This window comes from Convolutriloba macropyga, chromosome 11 (assembly GCF_964194025.1).
Source record: "Convolutriloba macropyga chromosome 11, txConMacr16.3, whole genome shotgun sequence".
NCBI lineage: Eukaryota > Metazoa > Xenacoelomorpha > Acoela > Convolutidae > Convolutriloba > Convolutriloba macropyga.
This window is the reverse complement of record NC_134478.1, coordinates 28,733,792-28,759,415: the sequence shown is the minus strand read 5'-3', so window position 1 is coordinate 28,759,415 and position 25,624 is coordinate 28,733,792. Positions and strand designations below refer to the sequence as shown.

The following is a 25,624-nucleotide window of genomic DNA, read 5'->3' as shown; positions in this document are numbered from 1 at the left end:
CTGCGCCTCTTTTATTGCTTTAAGTTCTCCCGAGACTACAAAGAATTTTTCGTTCTGTGAAGTTGTTATCTGTTCGACATGTTCTGTCAGGTATTGGAGGTAAGCCATGGCTTGTCTGATGTTTTCTTGGTTTCGTTTTACCCGTTTGTCGCATCCTCCAAATACGGATTTGATAAAGCACAGGAGTTTGTCTCCTGCGCCAATGCCAATTCCCAGAACTGCAGCAGCTGCGGCTGCAGCGGCTGCTGCCCTTGGTTTTCGAGAAAAAGTTGTGTCCGTTGCGGCGTGTGAGCGGAGGAGTTGTGACATTTCTATTTTTAAGGTTTCGATATCCTGCTGTGCGAGTTCGTTTTCCATGATAGCTTGTTTCGCGATCCATTGTAAACCAGATGTTGATTCAGTCATGTTGGTATAATTGAGTGGGCAACCATAATTCTTTGAAGTCCACATACTTGCCAGTTCTCGAGTGAGATTTGTAAGTTTCGACTCTACTGTTTTATTGTAGACTGGGTAAGGGACTAGAATTTCTGTCTTTACAAATTTTTCTGTTAAGAGAATTTTCTGATGTAAGTTAAAAAGTACACCATCTTTAGTTGCCACTGCCGGCTGGTTACTTGAGGCGGTTTGAATATTTGTCAATAAGTAAAGTAGGAAGCAGGCTATAGCTTGTTCTGGAAGGTAATTGAACATGGTTTATGAATGGGGTTGTTTTTTTTTCGAGTTGAGAATGCTGCTGATTTCGAAGTGAGTAAAGTTGAAGAATGATTTTACTAGTTATTTTTGTGGTATATATAGTGAATACAAGCGATTGTCATTGGGCGAGATAATAGCCAATAAGAATGGAGCAGTAAAGTAATGACGTCATAGTAAAGAATCTTCTGTATCCGTTGCGTAGTCCAGAGTTTGATGAAGATTACCGTCAATTTGTTGCCTATGGAGAGTTAGTGGAATGACCCGTCTTCTGTTTGGTAAAATTGGGCCTAGGTCTATTAATTCTCTGGGAGGTACCCTATGCCTTAATGGCGATGAGTGCCTAGGACCTTGGAAATTAATGTCTGAGTCAGTTTCTGTTGTTTCGAATACTGGATCGTCGTACGATGCTACCTCGTTATATTCTTGGGAGTTGGTTACTGCTAATTCGTTTGCTGAATTTCGCAGAGAATCTTCCATTCCTGGTGTTTGTTCAGTTGCATCATTGTTTTGGGGCATTGAAGTGTTGGTTTCCGCAGAATTGAAGGTATCCTCGATGTTTCCCGAGGCTATTGAGAAATAGAACTCAAGCGAGGACTCGGGGTCACTGGTGCTAGTTTCTATGTCGCTGTTTTCTGTATCACTGAAAACAATGGAGAGGTCAGGGTCAGGGTAATGACTGAGTGGGAAGTAAGTGATCACTTTCACTTGCGGATCTTCTTCGGAAACTTGTAGGCTGTTATATACTGAGTGCTCTCTTGCCAATGCAAGGTGGTCGCTTCGTCTCAGGTTGTAGGGCCTTTGTGAGCCAAATCGTGCATCTGTTTGAGGGAAATTACTGTTTGCGGAAAAGACGTAATCTCCCACATCTATTGTTTCTGGTGTTTCTCTTGCTTCAGACGGCACGGAGCCTTCTACAAAGAATGTATTTTCGTCGTATATAGTTTCCTGTTGTATTTGTTGATGGTTTGTTGGCGGTTCTCGTGCTGAGAAGCTCGCTGTTTGTACATTTTGATTGAAACTGATTGATCTCGTTTCTGGCACTGTTCTGGGTAGAGTCATTGCTTCTTGGTTGATGTGGTTCTCGATCTGGTTATCAAAGAACTGAGGTTCTCGTTCCTCTTCAGGGATTGAGGGATCGGCCTCAAAATTTCGAGGGTCGATTGATGCTAAGTCTTGGATTTCATATTGTGGTTTTATTGGTCGCAATCGCATTCTGTGTACACATTGTGTATAGTTTGTGTTAATTTTCCGCACAATATAGTTGGCATTTGTGAGTCTCTTTTCCACTCTGTACATAGGAATCCATCTGCTCTGTTGTTTGTTCATAGTTGCGATTTGTGTTGTACATTTTGGGTCCAAAATGAGGCAATAAGTGTGCTCTTTCAGAGGAGATGCATTGGCTTTCCTGTCGTAATATTTCTTGTATTTGAGGTATGAATGAATAAGATTTTCTTTCACGGAAGCGAATAGCTCAGTTGTTTTATCCTGGATTTCCTTTATGCAATCCGCTTTTGGCTTGTGTTGCCAAAGACGTGTGTTTTGAAAGCGTAGGTCGAGTGGGTTGACTGGTGTGCGTCCGTGAAATACGTCTGATGGCGTACACCCTATTGCTGGAGCGTAGGTAGTGTTGTGTATGAATACTGCAATATCAACGTATCTATGCCAGTCAGAAGACGTTTGGTTTTCATTTATTCGCAGAATTTGTTTGAGTGGGGCGTGGTTTCTTTCGAGTAATCCAATTGTTTGTGCGTGTTTCAATGTGCAGTGTTTGAGTTTGATCTCAAGAATTGTGGCAAGTTCGCTCATTAAATGTGACGTGAAAGCTGTCCCTAGGTCGCAGATTATCTGTGATGGAATGTATGAATGTTTCAGGAAGATAGAAATAAGCGCTCGGGCTACAACGTCGGCGTCACCTTTCATCAGAGGTATTGCGAATAAGTATTTCGAGAAGACATCTATCCCGGATAATATGAAGGTGTACGGTGAAGGGTGCATTTGGCCGACAAGGTCGATGAGGAGTACATCTGCTGGAAAATTTTGTAAGGAAGACATTGGTTGTAGAGGCGGTCTCAAAGCTGCTGTGGGACTAGGTTTAGTTTGTAAACAAGTCACGCAGTTTCTGATGTAGTCAGTTAGTGTTTCGGTGAAATTGGGGAAATAGAACCGCTTCCGAAATTCGGCTATGGTACGCGACACACCTTTATGTCCGCTCCAGACACTGTTGTGGATGCGGAAAAGTACTTCTTTTTGCAAGTGAATTGGAACACAGTATTGTTTGATGAAGCTGTTGCCCGTGTGATTGTAGAACTTTCTGTGTAGCACTCCGTCAAACATAGCGAGTCTTGGGTATTGTTTCAGGTACTTTTTCAAGTCTGCTGAGAGATATTGGGCGGTTGTTGGTGGGCCTCTTTCGAACCAAAGGATAACTCTTTTGATGTCTGAGTCTTTTTGTTGTTCGGCTCTTAGATTCAGTGGCGAGTGACCGGTTGTATCAAAGTCGTCCATTGGATTGTGTTCGTGTATTGCCTGGAGCTGCGCCGGTTTTATTTGTTGAATATGAACCTCCTCAATGATTTCTGTTTGGTCTGTTTCGTTGACGGTCTGAAAAAGATAGTGTTTCCTAGTGTTTTCCTTGGATGTTTCGTGCAGGAGTGTATTAATTGAGTTGTCCGGGACTTCGGCGGTAGTGTCAATTTGGACTTCACTGATTGGTATCTTCGAGTTGATGCGAAGTGTGAGTTTCTCCTTCGGGTTTATGTGTATCCTTGAGAGGTAATCTGCCGCGAGGTTGGCTTTTCCAGGGATATGTCCTAGTATTATGTCAAAACTCAATACGTGATCTAATGCGTTCCACAGCGTTGGTGGAATGATCTTTGTTTGAAAGAATCTGGTGACAGCTCTGTTGTCTGTCAGGACTAGTACTGGTTTCTCGCATCCCCAAAGGATGTTTGCAAACATATCAAGGGCAAAATGAACAGCAAGAAATTCTTTCGCGTAGATTGACATCTTGAGTTGATTTGGTTTGAAAATACGTGATCCAAAACTTACAGGTGCATAAATTTTGTGTTCAGGCGTTCCGTTTGCCGTTTGGGTGTAATCCTCGATCATTAATACAAATCCAGCAGCATAGAATGATGCATCGGCCATAATGACATATTGTCTATTGGTCATCGGTAGCCTCAGTGATATTTCACAGGCTGATTGTAGATCTTGTGTCAGTTTCTTTAGCATTATGGTGTGTTCCTCTCTTATTTCAAAGTCTGTTTCTTTCTTAAGTAATCTGTAAAAAGGAAGCAGCTTTTCTCCGAGCTCTGGTATGAAGGCTTTGTAAAAATTGAAGAAACCGATCATTCTTTTTGTTTGCTTAACATTTTTCGGCATCTTGAATGTTCTGAGAAACGTCGCGATTTTCTGTTTGATGGGGGTCAAACCCTCTGAAGTTATCGTGTTCCCCAAGAACTGAATTTCCTTCAAACCAAAGGCGCATTTATCTGTAGCTAGCTTCATTCCTGATTCTCTGATGCACGTAAAGACTGCTGATAGTTTTTCCAGCATATCTGGGAGATCATGAGCACCTATTCCAATATCGTCTACGTATTGAAAACATTTGTCAGCGGTAATTACGGGGTCAAGATTCTGTCGCATGAATGAGCTGAATGCGCTAACACTTCTGCTCAGTCCTTGTGCTAATCTTTTAAATGCGTAAGTTCGCGATGCAAAATTGAAAGCGAGCAGTTGAATGGATTGCTCGTCGGCCATTGGCACGGAGTAGTATCCGTGGCTTCCATCCATTTTGCAAAAGAGCTTTTTGCCTGCAAGATGGCTTCCTGCGTCAGCCAGTGTTGCTATTGGGAAATTGTTGTTGTTATAGTCATTTCGAATCAAGTGGTTGATTTTACGCAGATCTATTAATATTCGTAGTTTGCCATTCGGTTTTCTTTTTGCAAAGATTGGTGATGAATATCTACTGAATGGCAACGTTGTAATCACGCCGTAGTATTGTAATAAGGCGAGTTCTACTAGGAGATCGTCTTTGAGGTGGATGGAAACTCTTTGGTTTTTTGAATATACTGGTCTATCAGTATCAGGCGTCAGTTTTACTGAGAATTTTGAGGTGTAGCCAATGTCAAGGCGATGTCTTGTAAATATATCGTTGAATTCCAATAAGAGATCCTCTGTCTTCTTCTTTTCGTCGTCTGTTAGGACACTTCCGTGCCAGTTAAAGGATTCCAAGAATATTTTTCGGTCCTCTGCATTATCCAGTGGTCGAATGGACTCTCTCTTCTTGAAGCGAATGAGTTCTTCGTAAATCCGTTTTTCTAGTCCTGTGAGTTTGGATGGATCTTCAGTTGTCTCTGGGGTTGGGAACCAATATTTTGCGTTGTGGTTAATTGTGATGTGATTTAGCTGGCCCTTCGCTACTTTCTCAATATGTTTCGATATGGTTTTTGTTGTCTTTGAGAAATTATTTGTTTCCAGCAACTTGGGCTCTAATGGGATAAGATAGCGAGCTTGTTCGGGTGTGATTATCGTGAAGGTTGCAGGTAGTGTGTTTCTTTCGATTGTGATCGGTACTTCCGTTGTGTTGATAGCCATTAGTTGAATTGGTTTGTCCTTTAGCATTCTGTTTATCGTACTCGTGAGGCAAACTCCTATGTTTTCGAATTTTGTTGTGGGCTCTACTATTCCAATTTGGTGATCTGCTTCTAATGGTTGATAGGGCATGAGTTCAATCATTTTCTGTTCGCCGGGGTTAATGATAACTCGAGTGGTTGTTTTTAGATAAATTTTACGCTTATTATTGAATCGTTTTGATGTTTTTGAGCCTGCTGTCTGCATCAAATTTAGCTGAAATGTGAAATCAGGGAAATGTAGATAGCGGTTGTGGGCGTCGATTGTTATTTCATTTTTGTCGAAAAAGGGGAATCCAAGTAATATGCCTGAGAGTTTCTCAAAAACCATAAAGTCCTCTGTGAGTTCTAAATGGCCAATTTTGAATGTTAGTTTTGTCGTGAATAAGATTTGAGACTGATGCATAAACGCTGTGGAGACCGTAATTTCCGGTGGTGCCTTTTTTATGGGTTTTTGCGTTAGATGATTGTAGATTTTATCAAAATGTTTTTGTGACATAGCGCTACTAAATGCTCCAGTGTCAGCTATCGCTTTCATTGTAATTGAGCCTAATTGAATAGGAATTAGAAAGACGTTTTCGTTATAGCTAGTTGTACAGTAAGAAATTTTTTGTAGAAAAGCATGCAGGTTATTCAGTTTTTTGGCTGTTGGTTGAATGGCATTGTTGCGTCGCGATAAGGTGGTTGCCTCTGAGTGCAATCACGTGCGGTATGCTCGTTGCTTGCGCATATCCTGCAAAAAGTTCGCATTGGCGTGGGAGATCGTTGTCGCTGGTTGTATTGTTGACTTTGGTTGTTGTATCTGCTTATCGCGTTTGTACCTCTTCCTCTACCTCGATAGAAAGGGCGGTTATGATAACCTGAGAAGCTTCTATTTTGGTTTGGCGTTCTGTATGCTGTGTTATTTCTGTTGTAGTTTGTGAAAGGCTTGTTAAATTTATTCTGGGTGGTGTTCGGCCATCTTGGTGGCGTTGTTTGTGAGACTGATGCCTGAATTGAAGCTATTCCTGCTGCCATTATGTTTTCGACCGCTTGGTTAAAAGCAGAGTTTTGGGAGCTTGTTAGTGAGTTGAAGGCTGTGGTGTGTGCTGGCTCTGGGTTTAATTGGTCTATTCGAAGTCGTCTTTTGACTATGGAGCATAAGTCGTTTACTCCGACATTGTCCAATTCTCTGAGAAGAACTTTTTTGTATTTGAAGGGCATCCCCTGTATAAATTGTTCTCGGATTCTTCTTGTGCGCTCGTCATTGCGGTCAATTCCGGCACCAACGTCATCGACGATTGCTAAGTTGGCAAGCCGCTGTAAGTCAGTTAGAAAATCGTCTGGTTGTTCCTTCACGGGATCAAATTTTCTGCTCTGTAAGTCTAACTCAAAATTACGCCGTTGGTCTGGGCCTGAGTAGCGGTTGCGTAACTGTTCTAATGCGTCATCAAGGTCGTTTCGTGTGTTTTCTGGTAAGCGTAGATAATAGTTTAATGCGTTTCCGTCGAGGTGTAAATGTAGGTATCGGGCTTGTTGGTTGTGATCCGCCGGAATTCTGGCAACTGCTATGCTTGCTCTCAAAAGACCTTCAAATTGGTCCCAGTTTTCGTTGGGTAGTCCGGCAAAACGTTTGAGCGATACGTGTGGTGGGTGCGGCGCGGCCATATCTGTTGTTGTTATTTATGAGTGAAAGGAACAATTCTCCTGTTGATCTTGTCCGTTTGTTTTCAATCGACAAAGTGGGCAGGTCTGGCGTATTGGTTTTTGTGAGGTGATTAAGTTGGTTTTTCCTGTATTAGCTTCTATAAGTTCGTGTATATCACCTTCTTGGAGTTTAAGTTTTAATGAGTTTGATTTATTTTTAATAATGAATATTCCATACCTCTTGGAGATCGATGGAACAATTTTGACATTGGGGAGTTGTAAAACGGCATCCAGAATTTGCTTGTTTTTGAGTGATAAATTTCCCAAAAGAATAAACATTAATTTGAGATAAACATGAATTTTGAGACAATTGTTTCTTTTTTTTTATGAAGCTTCAGCTGTGATGATTTTTCTCTGATTCCGTTTCTTTAGTGTTGCAGAATGACGCTCTTGATCTCTGTCGCCATATGATAGCTCTCTGTAAAGCTATTCTGGTAGGAGTTTCCTACTAATATTTAGGTTCCGTGTACCGTTTTTATGTTTCCTTTTCAAATATTTTTCTAAGTGTTTAGGTTCGCAAGCGTCCGGTATTCTGCTAAGATGAGAAAATTTCACAAGTTCTGAGGTTGGAAAATAGCACTAAGTTTCGCAAGAATCAATTGAAGAATGAATGAATGAATAATTCGTGTTATGCATTTCGTATTTATACTTTTTATTTACATTTTTGTCCAATCAGAATTGAGTTCATTCTATTAATAGATAGTGAATATTTTGTAAGTTTTATTTGAGTCTGAGTCTTCATGCTCGATAAGAATGCTTCCGAAGTCAAAACATCAGCTACAAACGAGAAACATTATATAGATTGAATCTTGTCACATGTATAAAAAACAAAAAGATCAGTCCAGAGTGAAACTAGAAGAGACTAGAAGCCAACTAGATTAACAAGCACGATCAAAACTCATAAAATGACTCAAACTTTTTGAAAACAAATGGTCTGAAGGGAAGTATCAACTTCGTAGATTTGCAGTCTCGCAAAAGTAGTAAAATAAACAGACCAAAAAATTTTCTATTATAGGCTGAGATGTTAGATTTTGATTACCATTATGTACAACTTCTTGCTGTTTCTACTAGCTACTCTCAACAAACCTTCAATTAGAGTGACACATACTCAATTGAGCTTCTTTGACTTAATGTAAATAAAAGTACATTTCAGAGTTAGGAATGGGTTCCAAATGAAATATTCTCACAGACCTTGTGAAATTATTTTTTTTCAATAAACGAGCTACTATTAAAACAACGAGAGGAAGGATACATATTGACAAAACCCAAAAAATTCAAAAAGAAACCTAGAAAAAAACTCATATCCAAATGAATTTCTATCAAAATTTTACAGTGATATCAAATTTGTGACACAATGTGAAATCTTAAAAATTGTTCTTTTGGCGAATCAAAAAGTCTCTTGACGCTATATTATCTACCACCAGCTCGTCCTTGAAATAAGAAACATCAATAACACCCGAAAAAGAAAAACAAAAGGCAAATACTTCATTTATTTTAACAACACCGACTACTGTCAAACATTTAAGTGTCTCTTTTTAGAAACAGAACGAATGGAGAAGGTCTGAATAAACTATACAAGAGAACAAATACAAAAAATTACAAAAAAAATGAACAAAAACGTACCGAAATTAGACTTCGTTTAATAAGTTTTCTTCAACAAAAAAAAGATTCCCAGCAAATGAAAAAACACCAAAACTCTTAGAAGGACTATTTCTAACTACGAAACTCTCTATAGACAGTAGGAAACTGAAGAATCATACAAAAACTTGTTAAACAGCGTCAGCTTTTCGTACCCTAATAATTAAAAAATTGCTCAACCCATATAAGGCCAGCCATAATGAGCCGACGAAAGGGCCACCATTGATTCTCATAACCCACGATTAGCATTGAAAGAAGATAAACCGACAAACGTCGCACGAGTTGCTCAAAACGAATTGCTCTGGCGAGGCAAGTAATTGTGAAGGGAGCATAGGGTAGAGAAACTTTATGGTAGAATTGAACCCGTAAAGGGGTTTACACCCGCGAACTCTCAGCTGAGAATCCTGCCCTGTAACCTCTACACTACACCATTTATGTAAGGTCATCGCTCAAAAACGGTTTTTATTTTAGCAACAGACTTGATTTCTGAATGTGCGCAAATCAAATCACTCAAAAAATCACTCAAGAAGTAAAATCAAAAGAATTTTCCAGAGTAAAACGGTCAAGCAAAGAATAATTGCTTCGAACTTCGTTTGAGAGCAAGTAAACAGAAAATCAAAAAAATTGTTTACAAACACGTACTAGAAAATTTTTACAAGTGCAAGCTATTTTGTTGGATTTTGGAATCAGACATTCGTATCATCGAAGAGATAATCAAGTGATTAGTATCAATATCAATGAGATTTGAATAGATCTGGTAACTACGACCTATTAGAGCAAAATTGAACATAAAATTTTGTAGCTACGACTAATTAGAGCGAATTTGAAATACTGCACATGTAAAACTGGTCCTTTTCTAGAGTTTACCCGTTCTATTTTTGATTAACGTATTTTTCTTTTCATTCTATACTATTTTGCTGAGCAACTGTTGCTTAAACGCGTTGGGTAGAATGAGCGAAGAATGAAGGCAGCCTAGAGAAGGCAAAGGTTTGAAGCAAAATGTTAAACTAGCTGTGAACTAAGGTAAAGCGATAAAGATAAATGTTCAATCAAGTGCAAAAATAATTAGCGCAATAACAATAGCTAGCAGAGAACTTAGAGCTACTATAAAAATAGCTCAGAAAAGTTAAGAATTTGAGAAAAATGAACAGAATTCCCTATTTGTTTGCCAAATTTTTCCTGTATTATTTTACAACAATACAGTTAGCCAAAACTCGCCTTAAAATCTTCAAAATGGTCGGAAAATCTTCAAATTAGCGGAAAATTCTATTCAATAACCAAAAAGCTTCAGAACGCCATCAAACAACCCGAATACTACGACCTTCGCCAATAATAACCCTTAAGAGAACGTGAAAAATTTTTAAGAAAAAAAAGCTGGAAAAAGACGCCTATGAACAAAAACAATTGCTAGCTGAGCGACAATTTTCTCACACTTGCATCGATTTCTATTTCAAAAGAAAGAATGAACAAAATAACGAATCCATTTTCTCTACAACTCGTTTTTTCACGGAAACAACTTCTTCAACTCCCTGGACTTCCCGTTTTTTTGTTAGCTCTTTTATCAAAGAAATAGATCGAGAAGAATTCCAAAAATGATTGGAAAAGTCATCTCTACCAAAAATCTACCCTTTGAATGATCTCGCGCTTCCTAAAACGACTCAAACAAAACAACAAAATCATGAACTCAAATAACAAAAAGACCAGCCCCAAAACATCAACTAAAACACGCGACTCGCGTTAAATAGATTGCTTTTTCAGTTCACTAAAGGGGCTTCAAATGACGTCATTAGCGATTATTATATGCTACTATTAAGATAATGAAAAAATGAAATCAATTTTGACGAGCTTTTCAATTGGCTTTGAGTAGTAAACTGAGAAATTTAGATCACGCAAAAGGGCAAAAATTCAAAGTCATAAAATTCACTAGAGAAGTCGAACCGGTCAAGCAAAAAATGACCGTATAAAAGACACTTTTAAAATAGTTGCTACAAACTTCCAGAGCAGTTAATTAGAAAGTTTCATTTTGCTCATGATAAAATACACAAGCACATGAAAATCGCTCAATATATCAATTGAACGAATTAATATGCCCACACAAAAGTAGGTACAACAATAGAAAACTGAAAAATTGACAAAAAATAGTTTGAAAATTTTTGCTTTTCGTCATATTTCTCAACAAAAATAATAATTTATCCATCAAAACTTCAATAAAATGATGCCTGAAAATTGTTTTGATTAGAATGCGTCAATCCCCCAAATGAATGCAATGGAACGAAAAAATGGGCAAAACAGCTTCAGTAGACTAAAAAAACCTCTAAATGGCTGAAAAGCCACACTATCAACACAAACTTAAAATCATTAATGAAGCCATAAAACGACGAACGTTCGATGAATTGCTCACAAAAGACAGGCGGGGCAGTTAATTTAGAGGGTGTGTACCTCAGAAATTACTATGGGTGCAAAAAATTTTGCGAATCCAGCGGGGTTAAAAAGCCACACATCCAGGACGCCACTCCAACATGGTAACCATTAAGCTACAATGGCGTTGTAGCAACAAACTTTACTTCACATAGAGAGCAACTTATATCACTCAAAAATGAAGAACTCAGGCCTGAAAAAAAGTTACTCAACAACAAAAACGGAAAATCAGTCAAACAAAAATGTCAAAAACGGACACACAGGTTTGCAATAATTGATTCAAACATCGTTCGAGACCAATTAATAGCCTATTCAAATTCCTTAAGAAGCGAAAAAATTTGTGAAGCTTAAAAAATGCTTGAAAAACAGCACGCAAACAAAAAAAATTTCGCCCGCATACAAAAATTTTTTCTACACGTCGATTTATTGCTCCAGTTTTCAAATTTTTCAACAATCAACCTACAAATTTTTCACGCATTTAATTTCCTTCAAATTCACTCTAATAACATTGATTAAAAAGACACTTCTCAAAAAAACTCCCGCTTGGATTCGTAAAAACAGAAAATCATAACGGTTCTCCGATTCGTAAAAAATAAGTCACAAACAATCCTCTTCGAGTCTTAAAAGACAGATCCCCAATGCAATTCTTTAGATTGTTAAAAAAGGAGAGCACCTCAATAATAGCAGGTGAGTGTTAAAAACAATATCAGGGAGAACAAACGCAAATCTTTGTAATAGAGGCCTACTTCTTGTTGTGAAGAAAGGAAACGGACTGCTAATATTTTATTAATTAAACTGCTAATCTGTTGTGTTGATGACTAAAATCATGATAACCAAGTTAATTGTCAATTCATTTGTACTGTATTTTTTTTAAAAAAAAAGTTGAAAAACGATTAAATCAGTTTGAGGTCGAAACAAAAAGAGCAGCATTACTGTGACGTCAAATTTTATCTACTAGGTAAACCAGCGTAAAAAGTATGTTCCAGAGAAAACACAACCAACTGGAGTGACTGGGAGGAGGAAGGTTAAACGTTTATAACTAAGAACCGTCCGAAAAATAGGTCAAACAACAAATTGCATAAAAAAATGACGCAGGACTGATACAATTGCAACAAACTGCGTTCGAGCGAATTAAAAAGTAGTTATTTCAAATCATTCGTCAGGAAACATCAACTGCAATTCAATTTCATTTAATTTTTGTAGCTGTTCAGAAGAGCAAACTTTTCTTCATTGAGGCAATAATTAGCCATTGCTAAGACAACTTTATTGAAAAATCAGAATTATACGAGCTTAAAACGTAGTTTATCAGTTACCTGTCCAATGACGGATTCTTTCACCCCAGTAAGTACATCCCATTTTGACACTGTTCCCTCAGAGTCCTGTGTCAACACATGCCTCTTGTTGTTCAACACATGGTACCTCACCAAAGCAGGTTTACCTTCAACATATCAACAAGCTTATCAACAACTCTTTGTAGTGAAAATAGATGGCACAGCAGATTGTCTTAAACACATAAAGAGATGAAATTAATTGATCCATAGTTAAAAATCACTACGTTCAACAAACAAAAAAATATGTATGTAACCTTGCACAAACACTTTAATATGAAGTTATGATAAGAGAGCTTCCTGGTAGATTTGTTTTTCCTATTGGAAAGTAAACAATGTTAAATTCTAAATAGTCTAAATGATCCATCTACCTCAGTCGATATATAGCCTCAAACGATGTAACATCGGACGACTAGCGAGGAACTTGATCAAAGCCAAACCAAAACTAAGCAAAGAAAAAACTAACTAAGAAAAAAATCCTACGAGTAGTCCAGGAACTTACCAACAGCAAGATTTTACAAACACGAGCGAACTCAAAAAAATTTTTACCCAAACAATTTCAAAACAAATTTCATGAAAAAGGTATTATTAAGAGAGGGATTCTTGAGCACAATTCAATACCAAGAAATTTTCTATTAATGTCGTACAGTCGTGCAGAGAAGAAGTATAAAGAGTTTTATCTTAATGAATATAAGAAAAACCCGAACAAAGCCCAATGCGGTTTATTTACTTGGAAACATTTTAATTTCAATTAACTTTATTATAAGTGTATTGAATTTTTGATACTGTCCTCCCTCAACCCAACAACAGTAATTTCTCTATTGGTATATTTCAAGGCCTTAAATGTTACTGTTTTCTTTGTTTATAGTCATTCAACTTTCTACACTGCCTATCTCCGTAAACTTTTGTTATAGCCGAAATTTTACAGATATTAGGAGAAAGGCCGTGTTCTTTTTTTAAGAAAGAAAAACAAACTGACAAACGGGGGAAAGGTGGAGCTCAATAATTTAGAGGCGATGTAGCTTAGAAACTTTTTATGAGTTTCACTCCGAGAGAGGATCGAACCCTGATACCTAGAGAAACGAAATAAGATAAAGAAATAAGGCAAGCGTTAGCTGTTTAATTTGAACTTTGATTTTGTAAATGACGCCAAACTGTTAAACTGTGGCCAATCTGTTGGATAACTTGTGGGATTCTTAATTCAAATTAGCTTTCCCATTTAGAAGAAAACTGGCGACAATTAGCGAATGCATTTACGATAAAAAGTTCAAAATTCAGGTACAGTGCAACTCAGATCACCAGAAAATCATAACATACGATTGAAAATCTTCAGTCAAAAAAAACTCAAAGAAATCTTTAAAAAATACACAAACATCACTGAGCGACCGAAGGATGGGATATTGGGCAAGAACTCAATCAGGCAAAAGCAATGCTTGCTGCTATTAGGCAAAAAATTTCGTGTAATTTAGCCCAACAACTCAGAAACAGGCGTTTTTATTATTTCAATTGCTACCCTCTGTTCTCTTTTGGCTCATCTATCACGCAACTGCTATAAAATGTGGTGAGTTACCCAGTAAACAAGATGTCAGGGTGTTGAACAAAAAAGAACGCTTCTGGAAGAGCAGTTTGTTCACTAAAGGGCTTCAAATTACGTTATTAAACGCTATTATTGACCACTATCAAGACTTCAAAAACAAACCCCATTAGCCTGTTGACTTTTGTACTGCCTCCAACTGAGTTTGAAGGTAGGGGATTCGTTTACTAAGAGGTTTCAAATGCTGTTTTTATTTGAGGCGAATACCAAGTTTTGAAGAGAAAATGCACCCATCAGATAACCAGTGGGGGTAAAAACAAGGAGAGAGAAAAATATTAAAAGGCGTGGTATTTTAATTAGATTTTGCAATTAGGCGTAATCCTGTTACTAATGAGATGAAAAACATTAGTAGAAATGTCAAAATACCTGGTAACTATGACTAATTAGAAAACTAACTCTTTATGGGTTTAACCGGTTTCAATTTTTGATCTCGATTTCGACATTGACTCAGTGGATTATAGACTGCTTTGCGGAGCAACTGCTCAAAAGCGTTCTGAGCAGAATGAAACTACCTTAGAGAATTCGAAAAGCTTTTACACAAATAATTGAAAAATACTAATAGCGTACTAATAGCCGGCGGCTACGAAAAATGACAAATTTGTCCATTTTCATTTGACTTCTAGTAGTAGAATGCCCCAGTGGAGTTCGGCTGCTTAAAATGTGAATGAATGAGCATTTTAGACCGAGCAAAATTGAAGTCAAGAGTAATAGAAACCACTCAGAAATTCAAAAAAACAAACGCAATTTCATCGGCACAAATAGTAGGAAGATGTAATAACAGCGGGATTTAGCAGTTTATCCTGTTAATTTTGAAAAAAATTGAATCACTCAAATAAGCGAAAGAATATTCTTATAACAGAAACAGTCAAGTAAAGATTTTGATCACAAAAGACACCCACTACTGAAATATTTGCCTAATTCAAAATTCGTTGGAGAACAAATTAAAATAAAACAGCTATGAACAATTTTGAGTTCATTAAAACTAACAAGCTGACCTCAGCGCAAAATGGAAGTTCACACAACCGACAGGCGGCCGAAAATAGCAACCGTTCAACCTCTTGACGCCCATCGAGATTGAAACAGAAAAAAAAACAGAAAAGATGCAAATCCCTTAATTCGGGTTCTATACTGAAGACTCAACTTAATCCTTATGCTAGTATCCGCTTTTATGAACGATGATAAACAAATGCACTGACTTAATGACTGGGCTTTATTCAGTTTATTTTGATTTTTCCCTTTCTGAACTTGATCGCATTCTCTATTGCGATAACTTTCAACTCCGCTGTTTCAACTCTTTTCAGTTGAAACAGCGAGGGAGGTAAGTCAGATCTCATGCGTGTAAATTGTGCTTCGTGTAAAAAGAAATACGTGCTAAGAAAAGTGAAATAAATCAAACAGCAGGACAGGTCCTGAAATACAATCCACAAAAATGAGTGTAAAACTAGACTGAAATGAGTGTAAATCTTTGACTTGACCAGCAGACCAACTGAACAATACGAGCGGAATACACGCAAAATAGTTCACAAATTAGAGAAAAATGAAACCAGAAATACCAAAGTTTTCATATAATTTCTTGGTATTCATGCCCTACGTTTAAGCAAGTTCCCAGCACCAAGCTCAAAATCGTTATCGTTGATCACATCAATAAAATTAGACTTATTTGCAATAAAAGACAGAAATGTGAAAATCAAAAATAGTTTGATGCTTGCCTTCAGAGCCAATTATGCTCAAAATCTACAGCCAAACATAATTTTTTTAAACAGGCAAAAAAATCAGAAACCTGTACCCACATAAAAACGGCAAATACGACGAAATAATATTTACAAGAAGAGTTTGTTAAGAAAATAACCAAAAAATATTTCAAAGTGCGTTGAGTTTTGGATGCTTTCCGCAAAAGCATTCCTGTGCAGCTAAAATCTATCCATTAAGTCACGCTCAAGGGTTAAAAGACTTGCAGGCACCCCTAAAAGTACAAAGTTCAAAATTGGCCAAAAAGTCATGAAACTTTTTGAAGAAACTTTCCGCTTCTCATTAAAACTGCAAAATACACAAAATGGAAAGTTTTATTAAATTTACATTACCAAACGTGCTCAAAACTTGCTGAAACAGGACCTCTACGAACAGCGACTAAAGTCAATTCAAGAACCAGATACACAAAAACCATACAAAGAAGAAAAACGATAGTTTGGGGCTCAAATACTGCAAAAACCTTATCAGTTTTGAGCTTAAAAACCTTGTCATCATGAGTTTAGGCCTTCTCAGAGAAGTTTCTTCAGCACACTTACAACTTCAGAGACCAAAAAACCAACTTCAACACTAAGGTACAAAATTAAAAACAAGTCATGAACTACAATCCAAAGAATTAACCGAAATAATGAAAGAATAAATTAAATGAAAGAATAAAAACCAGGATATCATTGGCAGACCAATTGACCATTACGAGCCAAGCAAACAAACAGTTTCAAAAATTTAGAGAAAAAATAATAGCACTATACAATATAGCTGGCAAATCACCAGAAAATAGCCGCAATAGCTTCGTAGATCTACAGTCTAAAAAACAGTAAAAAAGACACCAAAAAATTCGTCTTTTCATTGAAGGCTGAAATTTTTTATTTTGATTAAAAATCTGTATAAAGTTTTTTGCTACCTCTATTAGCTGCTCTCAAATAACCATCATTTAGAGTGACACATACCCATTTGACCTCATCTCTTTGAATTAAAGTAAATAAAAGTCAATTTCAAAGTGAGGAAGTCATTTTTGAGAGTGAGGTAAGTCAAATGTGACCAAAAATTTAATCACGCGAATGAACAAAAAAAGTCGCTCCACTAAGAGCGAAAAATGACGTCACGCACGCAATTCAGTTTAAATTGCATGAACGAATGAACAAATAGCAAATTTGAAGTGGTTGGGACGTCATATGGTCGCAACAAAAATCGCGACGACGAAATAAACAAAAACCAAGAGCAGGTCAATAATAGCCCCAGCTATCGCTGTGTGGCTATTAATGAACACAATTGTGCGCTAAGCGTTTTAAATACTTTTTTTTGGAGAAAAAATGCAGAGGAAAATTAAGCAACAAAGAAACAAATTTGGTTCACATATAAGAAAAAATGAAGCCAAATATTATATGAAAACCGAAATTGTCAAAAATACGGAACAGTTGGTGGAGCTTCTTGGTGTTATGTCTTCAAAACCAAAACCTAACACTAAAAACTATGCAAGAACGCAATAGTCAGCTCAAAAATGTTTTTTTTTTGACATACTTGCGCACAGAAAATGTGAAAATGATCAGAGAAAATTGAGAAACATTAAAAGAGAAGACAAAAATCTTTGCAAATAAGTCTAATCTCACCAAAATTCTTTTTTCAAAACCAAATCTCTCTTTCACCACAACTAAATTAAAGATTAGCAGAAGAGGACACAAGAGGCTAATAGAGGCAAAAATAAGAGAAAAAATCAAGAACGTGGAAAAATAGCCAAATTACTAAACGCTCTTGAAGCTAAGGTCCCAAAAACAAAAAATCGGGCTAATGACGCATAAGATTTTTAAAAAATCTTTGCGACGCCCTAAACGACAAATTCTCGAAAATTATCACAATAGCAACTAGTTTTTTGTGTTAGAAAAAATGTGCCTAAATAGACATGAAAAGCGATTAAATGATGTGCGGGGCCTTTATTAACTGTGACCAACATCAATTTAAGACCAAGTTCACCCAATCTTAAAGTGTGAAAACCTACAAACTTTCAGGCTCTAGAAGGCATCTTCCCCTCAAACGGAGGCCTTCTCAGCTACTTCAGCGCACTAAGCGCCTAAAAGACTACTATAGGCAGCTTATGTACTCAAATTACACTTAATGCCCAGTGCCCTTTAGCTCTGCCTCACATTGCGACAGCTCAAAGTCACTGAAAAATGTGTGAACACATCTAAAAACAGCCAGCATCTTTGCCGTATAACAGCCTCTACATAGACCGTTGAGACCTCTAGTTCAAAAAGACCATCACCACCAAAGATAGGGAATAAAAATGAGATTGAACTGAGACAAATGAGAGATATAAATGAGATACACCCATATTTTCAAATCAGATCTCACACACTATTGTCTTTCAAGCAAATAGTGTTGTAATTATCTAATTTGCCTGACCTCTAAATAACTGGAATAAATTTCTAAAAATGTTTTTCAGGAGCATTCTCAGAACCAACACGATATCCTTTTCTTAAATTTTATATGATTCGGTTGTAAATAATCACCTCAAATTTGTAAAAAGATGCCCGAAGTACTCACGGAGAAAATCCACATATAATAATGACAAAATTAACATTTTTCTGCAAGAAGCTGTAAGTTCAGTCTCACGTGAAATCTGTGCAACGTGATCATGCCTCCACCAAATTCGGCAACTTTTTGCATTGTTAATTCAAAAAATTATGATCAAGTTGCACAGAAGTCATGTGTAATCATTAACACAGGATTAGCAATAAAAATATAAACCGATGTACTTCGAATGAATTTCTCTTGAACAACAGCCGCGTGAAATTTAAATTTGAGAGGAGTAGCTTAGATATGTTTTATGGGTGCAACACCGACACACAAGGGTTCCAAAACGTGATCTACCAAACTCCAGTCCAACATCTTAAACCACTAAGCTACAATGGCTTTATTTCTAATTGGCTCACAATCGCTTTTAGATTAGCAACAAACTTTATTTCAGAAAGAGAGCAACTTGGATCATTGAAAAATGAAGAACTCAAGCGTAAAGTCACAAAGTCAAAGAATGTTCTAGAAAAAACGCAAAACGCAAATAATTACTTCAAACTTCGTTCAAGAACAATTACAGCTGCTTGAAAACTTTTACCTGGAATTTCTCTGTGAATAAGCTCTGTGAATATACTTGTCAATTTCTCTGTGAAAATCAATCTGCTTGTCAATCTATTAACTTCTGATGATTAGACGTCCATTGACACGAAAACCACAAGAAACGGCAAGACATGGCCTTAAATTGACTTAAAAACGTAGCTTACCAAAAGTGAGTGCACAGATAATTTATTGAGTTAAGTTATGTATGATCAAAGAACATAACACACCGTTGAATTTAAGGCTCAGACCACGAGTAAAAAATGACGTCACACACGAGTAAAAAAAGACCATAAGAAATTCCGTTGAGTGCTAGAAGTCACCGAAAAAAGTTGATCAATGATTTCTTGGCACGTGATCAAATGGTCGTAACAAAAATAGGGAAGATGCCAAAACAAAAACAAACATAACTGGCAGATTGCCAGAAAAAAGTCGCAATAGCTTCGTAGATCTGCAGTCTCAAAAAGATAGTAAAAGAAACAGACGAGAAATTTAGAAATGTCTAATGCTGCGATGTTTTATTTTGAGTAGGAATCTGTATAACTGATTGCTACTTCCATTAGGTGCTCTCAAATAACCTTCCATTAGCGTGACACACATTCGCTTAACCTTTTCATTTTGAATTAAGTTACAAGTCAATTTCAGAGTGAGGAAGTCAATTTTGAGGTAAATTGCATGTGACCAAAAACTGCGATAGATCAAAAAACGTCATATGGTCGTAACAAAAAATCTTGACGGGCTAAAAAAACCAAGAGACGGCCAATGATAGACCCAGCTATCGCTGTGGGGGTATTAAACAGAGCACCAAAAATCCTGAAATACAATTCGACTAAGCAAAAAAGACCTGATTAGTCAGCCTCCTTATAAAAAACCTATAACAGTCAATATAGGACATACCAACACAAAAACACGAGGTAAAACAAAAATTTACAAAGAACTCACCTCACGATTTGAATCATTTTTTCAAATGTTGATTAAATTATTGCAACCCTGAACATATTAACTAAATAAACATAGCCGACAGATTGCCGGAATAGCTGCGAAAGAATAGACCTGCATGCCATATAATAGAGATAGAAACCGATACAGATCTAAATTGAAAAAAAATCGACGCCGCTCAAAAAACTAGGTAACAAAAACATAACCGACTAACGTCGGGCGAATTGCTCTCAAACGACCGGCGGGCGGTTGTCAGCACCTAGCCACTGTTTAGTGAGGTTAGCTTTCGCTTGATTGAAGAGGCGTGAGGCTAGGGTAATAGACGATATTATCACGCCACATAACAGCCGCTGAAGTCAACAAAAGAGTTAAGGAGAGAGAGAGAGAGAGAGAGAGAGAGAGAGCGAGGTAAAACGTGAGCGAGAAAGAGAAGGAAAGAAACGCCAACCAACACACACACACACCGAGAGAAAGAGAGAGAGAGAGCTAGAAATTTTTTCCATGAGATTCTAGCCTTGTTAGTAACTAAATCATATAAAAAACTGAAAGTGCAAAATTCAGAAGAAAACTTTCCACATTTCGCAGTGACGAAAATGTTCAAAGAACATTTTTTGCCTCTGAATTTTTGTCATGTAACCCATCTGCAAGACTTAAAAAGCTTCGTTGGCCAGTATTAATTGTTAAACTCAAAAAAGGACTCAAAAACTGCAAATAAAATGACAAAAATTTCAAAAAAAAAACTGAAAAAATCATAAGTTTTAAAAAATCGATAAAATTTGTGATATTAAAAAGTTCAAAACTATTCTATCGCAATTAAAATTGTTCAGTAACCTATTATCAAAGCCTATACGAGGTTTCTTGGGGCTGGAAGAACTTAGATAATGACAAATTTTGAAAAAAAAATTCAAGTTTTATCCAACAACTGCTAAAAATCGTGATGTTCAAATGTTGAAAAACATTCTATTACCACTAGAAACTATGCAGCAACGTATTATCAAACCCTTCAGGAGGTTGTCTGAACCCTGAGGCTGAAAAATCTTGAATAATGAAAATATGTCAAAAAATTTTAAAAATATAGCAATTTTTGTCAAAAAAATGCTAAAATTCGTGATGTTTAAATCTTGCAAATGATTCCATTGCTTCTAGAAACTACATAGTAACCTATTATTAAACCCTCGAGGAAGTTCCTTGGCTCTTGAGGCTGGATAAACCTAAAAAACGACAAAAACTTTCAAAAACATTGAAAAAATTTGCAAAATTTATCAAAAAAATGCAAAAAATTCGCAGTGTTGAAATGTTGAAACCATTCTATTACCACTAGAAACTATTCAATAACCTATTATCAAATCCTAGAGTGGATTCCTTGACACCTAGGGCTGCTAGGGCTGAAAAAACTTAAAAAACTGACAAAAATTTTCAAAAATCTTGAAAAAAATTGTGAAAATTAGTATAAATTTGCGTTTTTAACTAGCGGTTGTTCGTCAGTAGCTAGCCACGGGTGAGGGGAGGGTGCACGGGGGAGCCGATGGGGGTGGCGACAGTCGGGTGGGGGGGCAACAGGGCGGTGGGGGGGCAATAGTGGGGGGGGGTCAGCAGTGGGGGGGGGGTGGGGGTCTTCAACCTCTAAGAACCGCTGTTCACACCATAAGTATAAGACTCCAAAACTGTTTGAGCTGAAACAGAGCTAAAAGGCTCTAAGAGCACTTAATGCCCGCTGGCCGCTACCTGTTTATCCCATTTTTGAGGACGAAAAGTCAAAAGCGTCAGACGAAAAATTGGTCAAGCGAAAAATCGCATAAAAAAAAGACCGACAGGACTAATATAATTGCTACAAACTTCGTTTGAGAGCAATTTAACATTCAGCGATAAATCAAAAAAGCTTGTTAAAATTTAATCCGCAGAAGCGTCTTATTAGGGACCTTTACTGCACATATGAGTTCCTTTGACCTTAAACAAATTCAAATTAAACTTAAGTTTTAAAGTGCAAAAGTCATTTTATTGAGTGAGCTAAGTCACGCATGATCAACATCTAATCACGCAAATAACGTAAAAACTTTTGCTAAAGCGAGTGAGAAATGACGTCACGCGCGCAAATGCCGTCAGTGAGAGGAAGAAGTCATTCAGAAAATTTGACTTTTTCAGCTTTGCTGTGTGAACAAATGTAAAACGAAAAAAGCGTCAGACGACGAAACAAAAAAACATAGCCGGAAGAATTCCGGAAGCAACTCGAAGCGTCAAATGTTCACTAACAAAATCGTAATTGCAGCGGAAGCCACTACCTTTTGTATTAAACCATTCACTCACTACCTCTCCAGGACTGCTCTAAAAAACGGTGAGACTTGAACCACTGTCACCAAGAGAAACAAAATGCAGCAAAATTTTATATTATTGAAAACGTTTGGTAAGGTTAAAAAAACCGAAATGATTAAGGTGGTCAAAGAAATGATAGTCTGAAAAAACTGACAAGGTTATCAATTGCCCTCAAATAATTCATGATTCTAATCTGAAAAAGATCACGATAGCAAACGGCAGATAATAATCTTAGAAACTAAGTTAAATCTTTTCAAAACATAAAGCTCAAATTTAAGAATCAGAAAACACCTATAATTACACTTCTAATCACTGCAATTAAGACAAAACAACACACATTTGTTCCTGGTTGTACATATGCTAGACAACAGGATTTCATACTAATTCAAAAATTAAATTGATCATAGACATAAGCAGCAGAAGAATATTCAAAGGCAAAAAATCGTTTAAATTATTAACAAGGCCGGAAGAAAGTTGCAGTAAATAGTCATAAATGGAAATCTTGGAAAAAGCTTGCTATCAAACTCTCAGTACTGCCTTATGTTGAATAAATCTATTGCAAACCAAAGAAATGACGAAAATCTAAGAAAAAGCTGAAATCATTCATTTTTAACAACTGAAAAAATCAATATACCGCAAAACAAACGTAGATGCCAGGACAAAGATAGGATGATACTAACTAGAATGTGAAGAATATGGGCAGAATGTAAGGAACACCGTAACAAAAAGACATTCTTGATTTTTGAAAGTAAAAAATCAATTTGAAAAACTCAAGAAAAACGAATACATTTCATTGTTCAGCATTCAAGCATAGAAAAGATAACTAGCCATCCGATACAAAGATCTATTCTCCTGAAGAGAACAAAAAATAGGAAAAAGCAGAATTCATAAATACGAAACATTGAAACATTTTGCAAAAAAATGGTCAAAAAAATTTTAAGACAGCATTTACGAAAGTTTTAACTGTTCTTCAAAAACTTAACGCCAAAAATGATTGAATTTTTATTGAAACGAAATTAAAGTCCCTCATGTTGCACAAAAAGACATTTTCTAGCAAGTACAACAAAAATACAAACAAAAAAACTGACGAAAATTGGAAAAAAAACTACCAAAATCGGATTAGCATATGTACAATTTTATAAAACAAAATTACATCGAGGTAGAAAGAGGCGTTGTGTATATTAGTTATCAGAGAGAAGTTGCACTATTAACTGATTTTTGACAAAAAAGACGTTTAAAAGATCCAAAAATGATGAAATTAATAGAAAAAGCCAACAATTAACTAAAAAATCAAGAAATATGTGCCAATTTTCAACTTGAAAGACTTGCTAGACATTTTCTAGCAAGTACAACAAAAATACAAACAAAAAAACTGACGAAAAATGGAAAAAAACTACCAAAATGGGATTAGCATATGTACAATTTTATAAAACAAAATTACATCGAGGTAGAAAGAGGCGTTGTGTATATTAGTTATCAGAGAGAAGTTGAACTATTAACTGTTTTTTGACAAAAAAGACGTTTAAAAGATCCAAAAATGATGAAATTAATAGAAAAAGCCAAAAATTAACTAAAAAATCAAGAAATCTGTGCCAATTTTCAACTTAAGACTTGCTAGACATTTTCAAGCAAGTACAACAAAAATACAAACAAAAAAACTGACGAAAATTGGAAAAAAACTACCAAAATCGGATTAGCATATGTACAATTTTATAAAACAAAATTACATCGAGGTAGAAAGAGGCGTTGAGTATATTAATTATCAGAGAGAAGTTGCACTATTAACTGATTTTTGACAAAAAGACGGTTAAAAGATCCAAAAATGATGAAATTAATAGAAAAAGCCAAAAATTAACTAAAAAATCAAGAAATATGTGCCAATTTTCAACTTGAAAGACTTGCTAGACATTTTCTAGCAAGTACAACAAAAATACAAACAAAAAAACTGACGAAAATTGGAAAAAAACTACCAAAATGGGATTAGCATATGTACAATTTTATAAAACAAAATTACATCGAGGTAGAAAGAGGCGTTGTGTATATTAGTTATCAGAGAGAAGTTGCACTATTAACTGATTTTTGACAAAAAGACGGTTAAAAGATCCAAAAATGATGAAATTAATAGAAAAAGCCAAAAATTAACTAAAAAATCAAGAAATATGTGCCAATTTTCAACTTGAAAGACTTGCTAGACATTTTCTAGCAAGTACAACAAAAATACAAACAAAAAAACTGACGAAAATTGGAAAAAAACTACCAAAATCGGATTAGCATATGTACAATTTTATAAAACAAAATTACATCGAGGTAGAAAGAGGCGTTGAGTATATTAATTATCAGAGAGAAGTTGCACTATTAACTGATTTTTGACAAAAAAGACGTTTAAAAGATCCAAAAATGATGAAATTAATAGAAAAAGCCAACAATTAACTAAAAAATCAAGAAATATGTGCCAATTTTCAACTTGAAAGACTTGCTAGACATTTTCTAGCAAGTACAACAAAAATACAAACAAAAAAACTGACGAAAATTGGAAAAAAAACTACCAAAATCGGATTAGCATATGTACAATTTTATAAAACAAAATTACATCGAGGTAGAAAGAGGCGTTGTGTATATTAGTTATCAGAGAGAAGTTGCACTATTAACTGATTTTTGACAAAAAAGACGTTTAAAAGATCCAAAAATGATGAAATTAATAGAAAAAGCCAACAATTAACTAAAAAATCAAGAAATATGTGCCAATTTTCAACTTGAAAGACTTGCTAGACATTTTCTAGCAAGTACAACAAAAATACAAACAAAAAAACTGACGAAAAATGGAAAAAAACTACCAAAATGGGATTAGCATATGTACAATTTTATAAAACAAAATTACATCGAGGTAGAAAGAGGCGTTGTGTATATTAGTTATCAGAGAGAAGTTGAACTATTAACTGATTTTTGACAAAAAAGACGTTTAAAAGATCCAAAAATGATGAAATTAATAGAAAAAGCCAAAAATTAACTAAAAAATCAAGAAATATGTGCCAATTTTCAACTTAAGACTTGCTAGACATTTTCAAGCAAGTACAACAAAAATACAAACAAAAAAACTGACGAAAATTGGAAAAAAACTACCAAAATCGGATTAGCATATGTACAATTTTATAAAACAAAATTACATCGAGGTAGAAAGAGGCGTTGAGTATATTAATTATCAGAGAGAAGTTGCACTATTAACTGATTTTTGACAAAAAGACGGTTAAAAGATCCAAAAATGATGAAATTAATAGAAAAAGCCAAAAATTAACTAAAAAATCAAGAAATATGTGCCAATTTTCAACTTGAAAGACTTGCTAGACATTTTCTAGCAAGTACAACAAAAATACAAACAAAAAAACTGACGAAAATTGGAAAAAAACTACCAAAATGGGATTAGCATATGTACAATTTTATAAAACAAAATTACATCGAGGTAGAAAGAGGCGTTGTGTATATTAGTTATCAGAGAGAAGTTGCACTATTAACTGATTTTTGACAAAAAGACGGTTAAA

At 35.9% G+C, this 25,624-nt stretch overlaps 1 protein-coding gene across 2 annotated transcripts in view; it reads right to left on the bottom strand.

Annotated features, from left to right (window-relative positions):
- Positions 1 to 25,624, bottom strand: part of LOC142349336 (WD repeat-containing protein 48-like) — a 281,832-nt gene that overhangs the window by 93,914 nt on the left and 162,294 nt on the right. For both annotated transcript variants that reach the window (XM_075400812.1, XM_075400813.1), the window contains exon 9: positions 12,380 to 12,504. In XM_075400812.1, the coding sequence (XP_075256927.1) occupies positions 12,380 to 12,504 (125 nt within the window). The remainder of the gene's footprint in view (positions 1 to 12,379; positions 12,505 to 25,624) is intronic.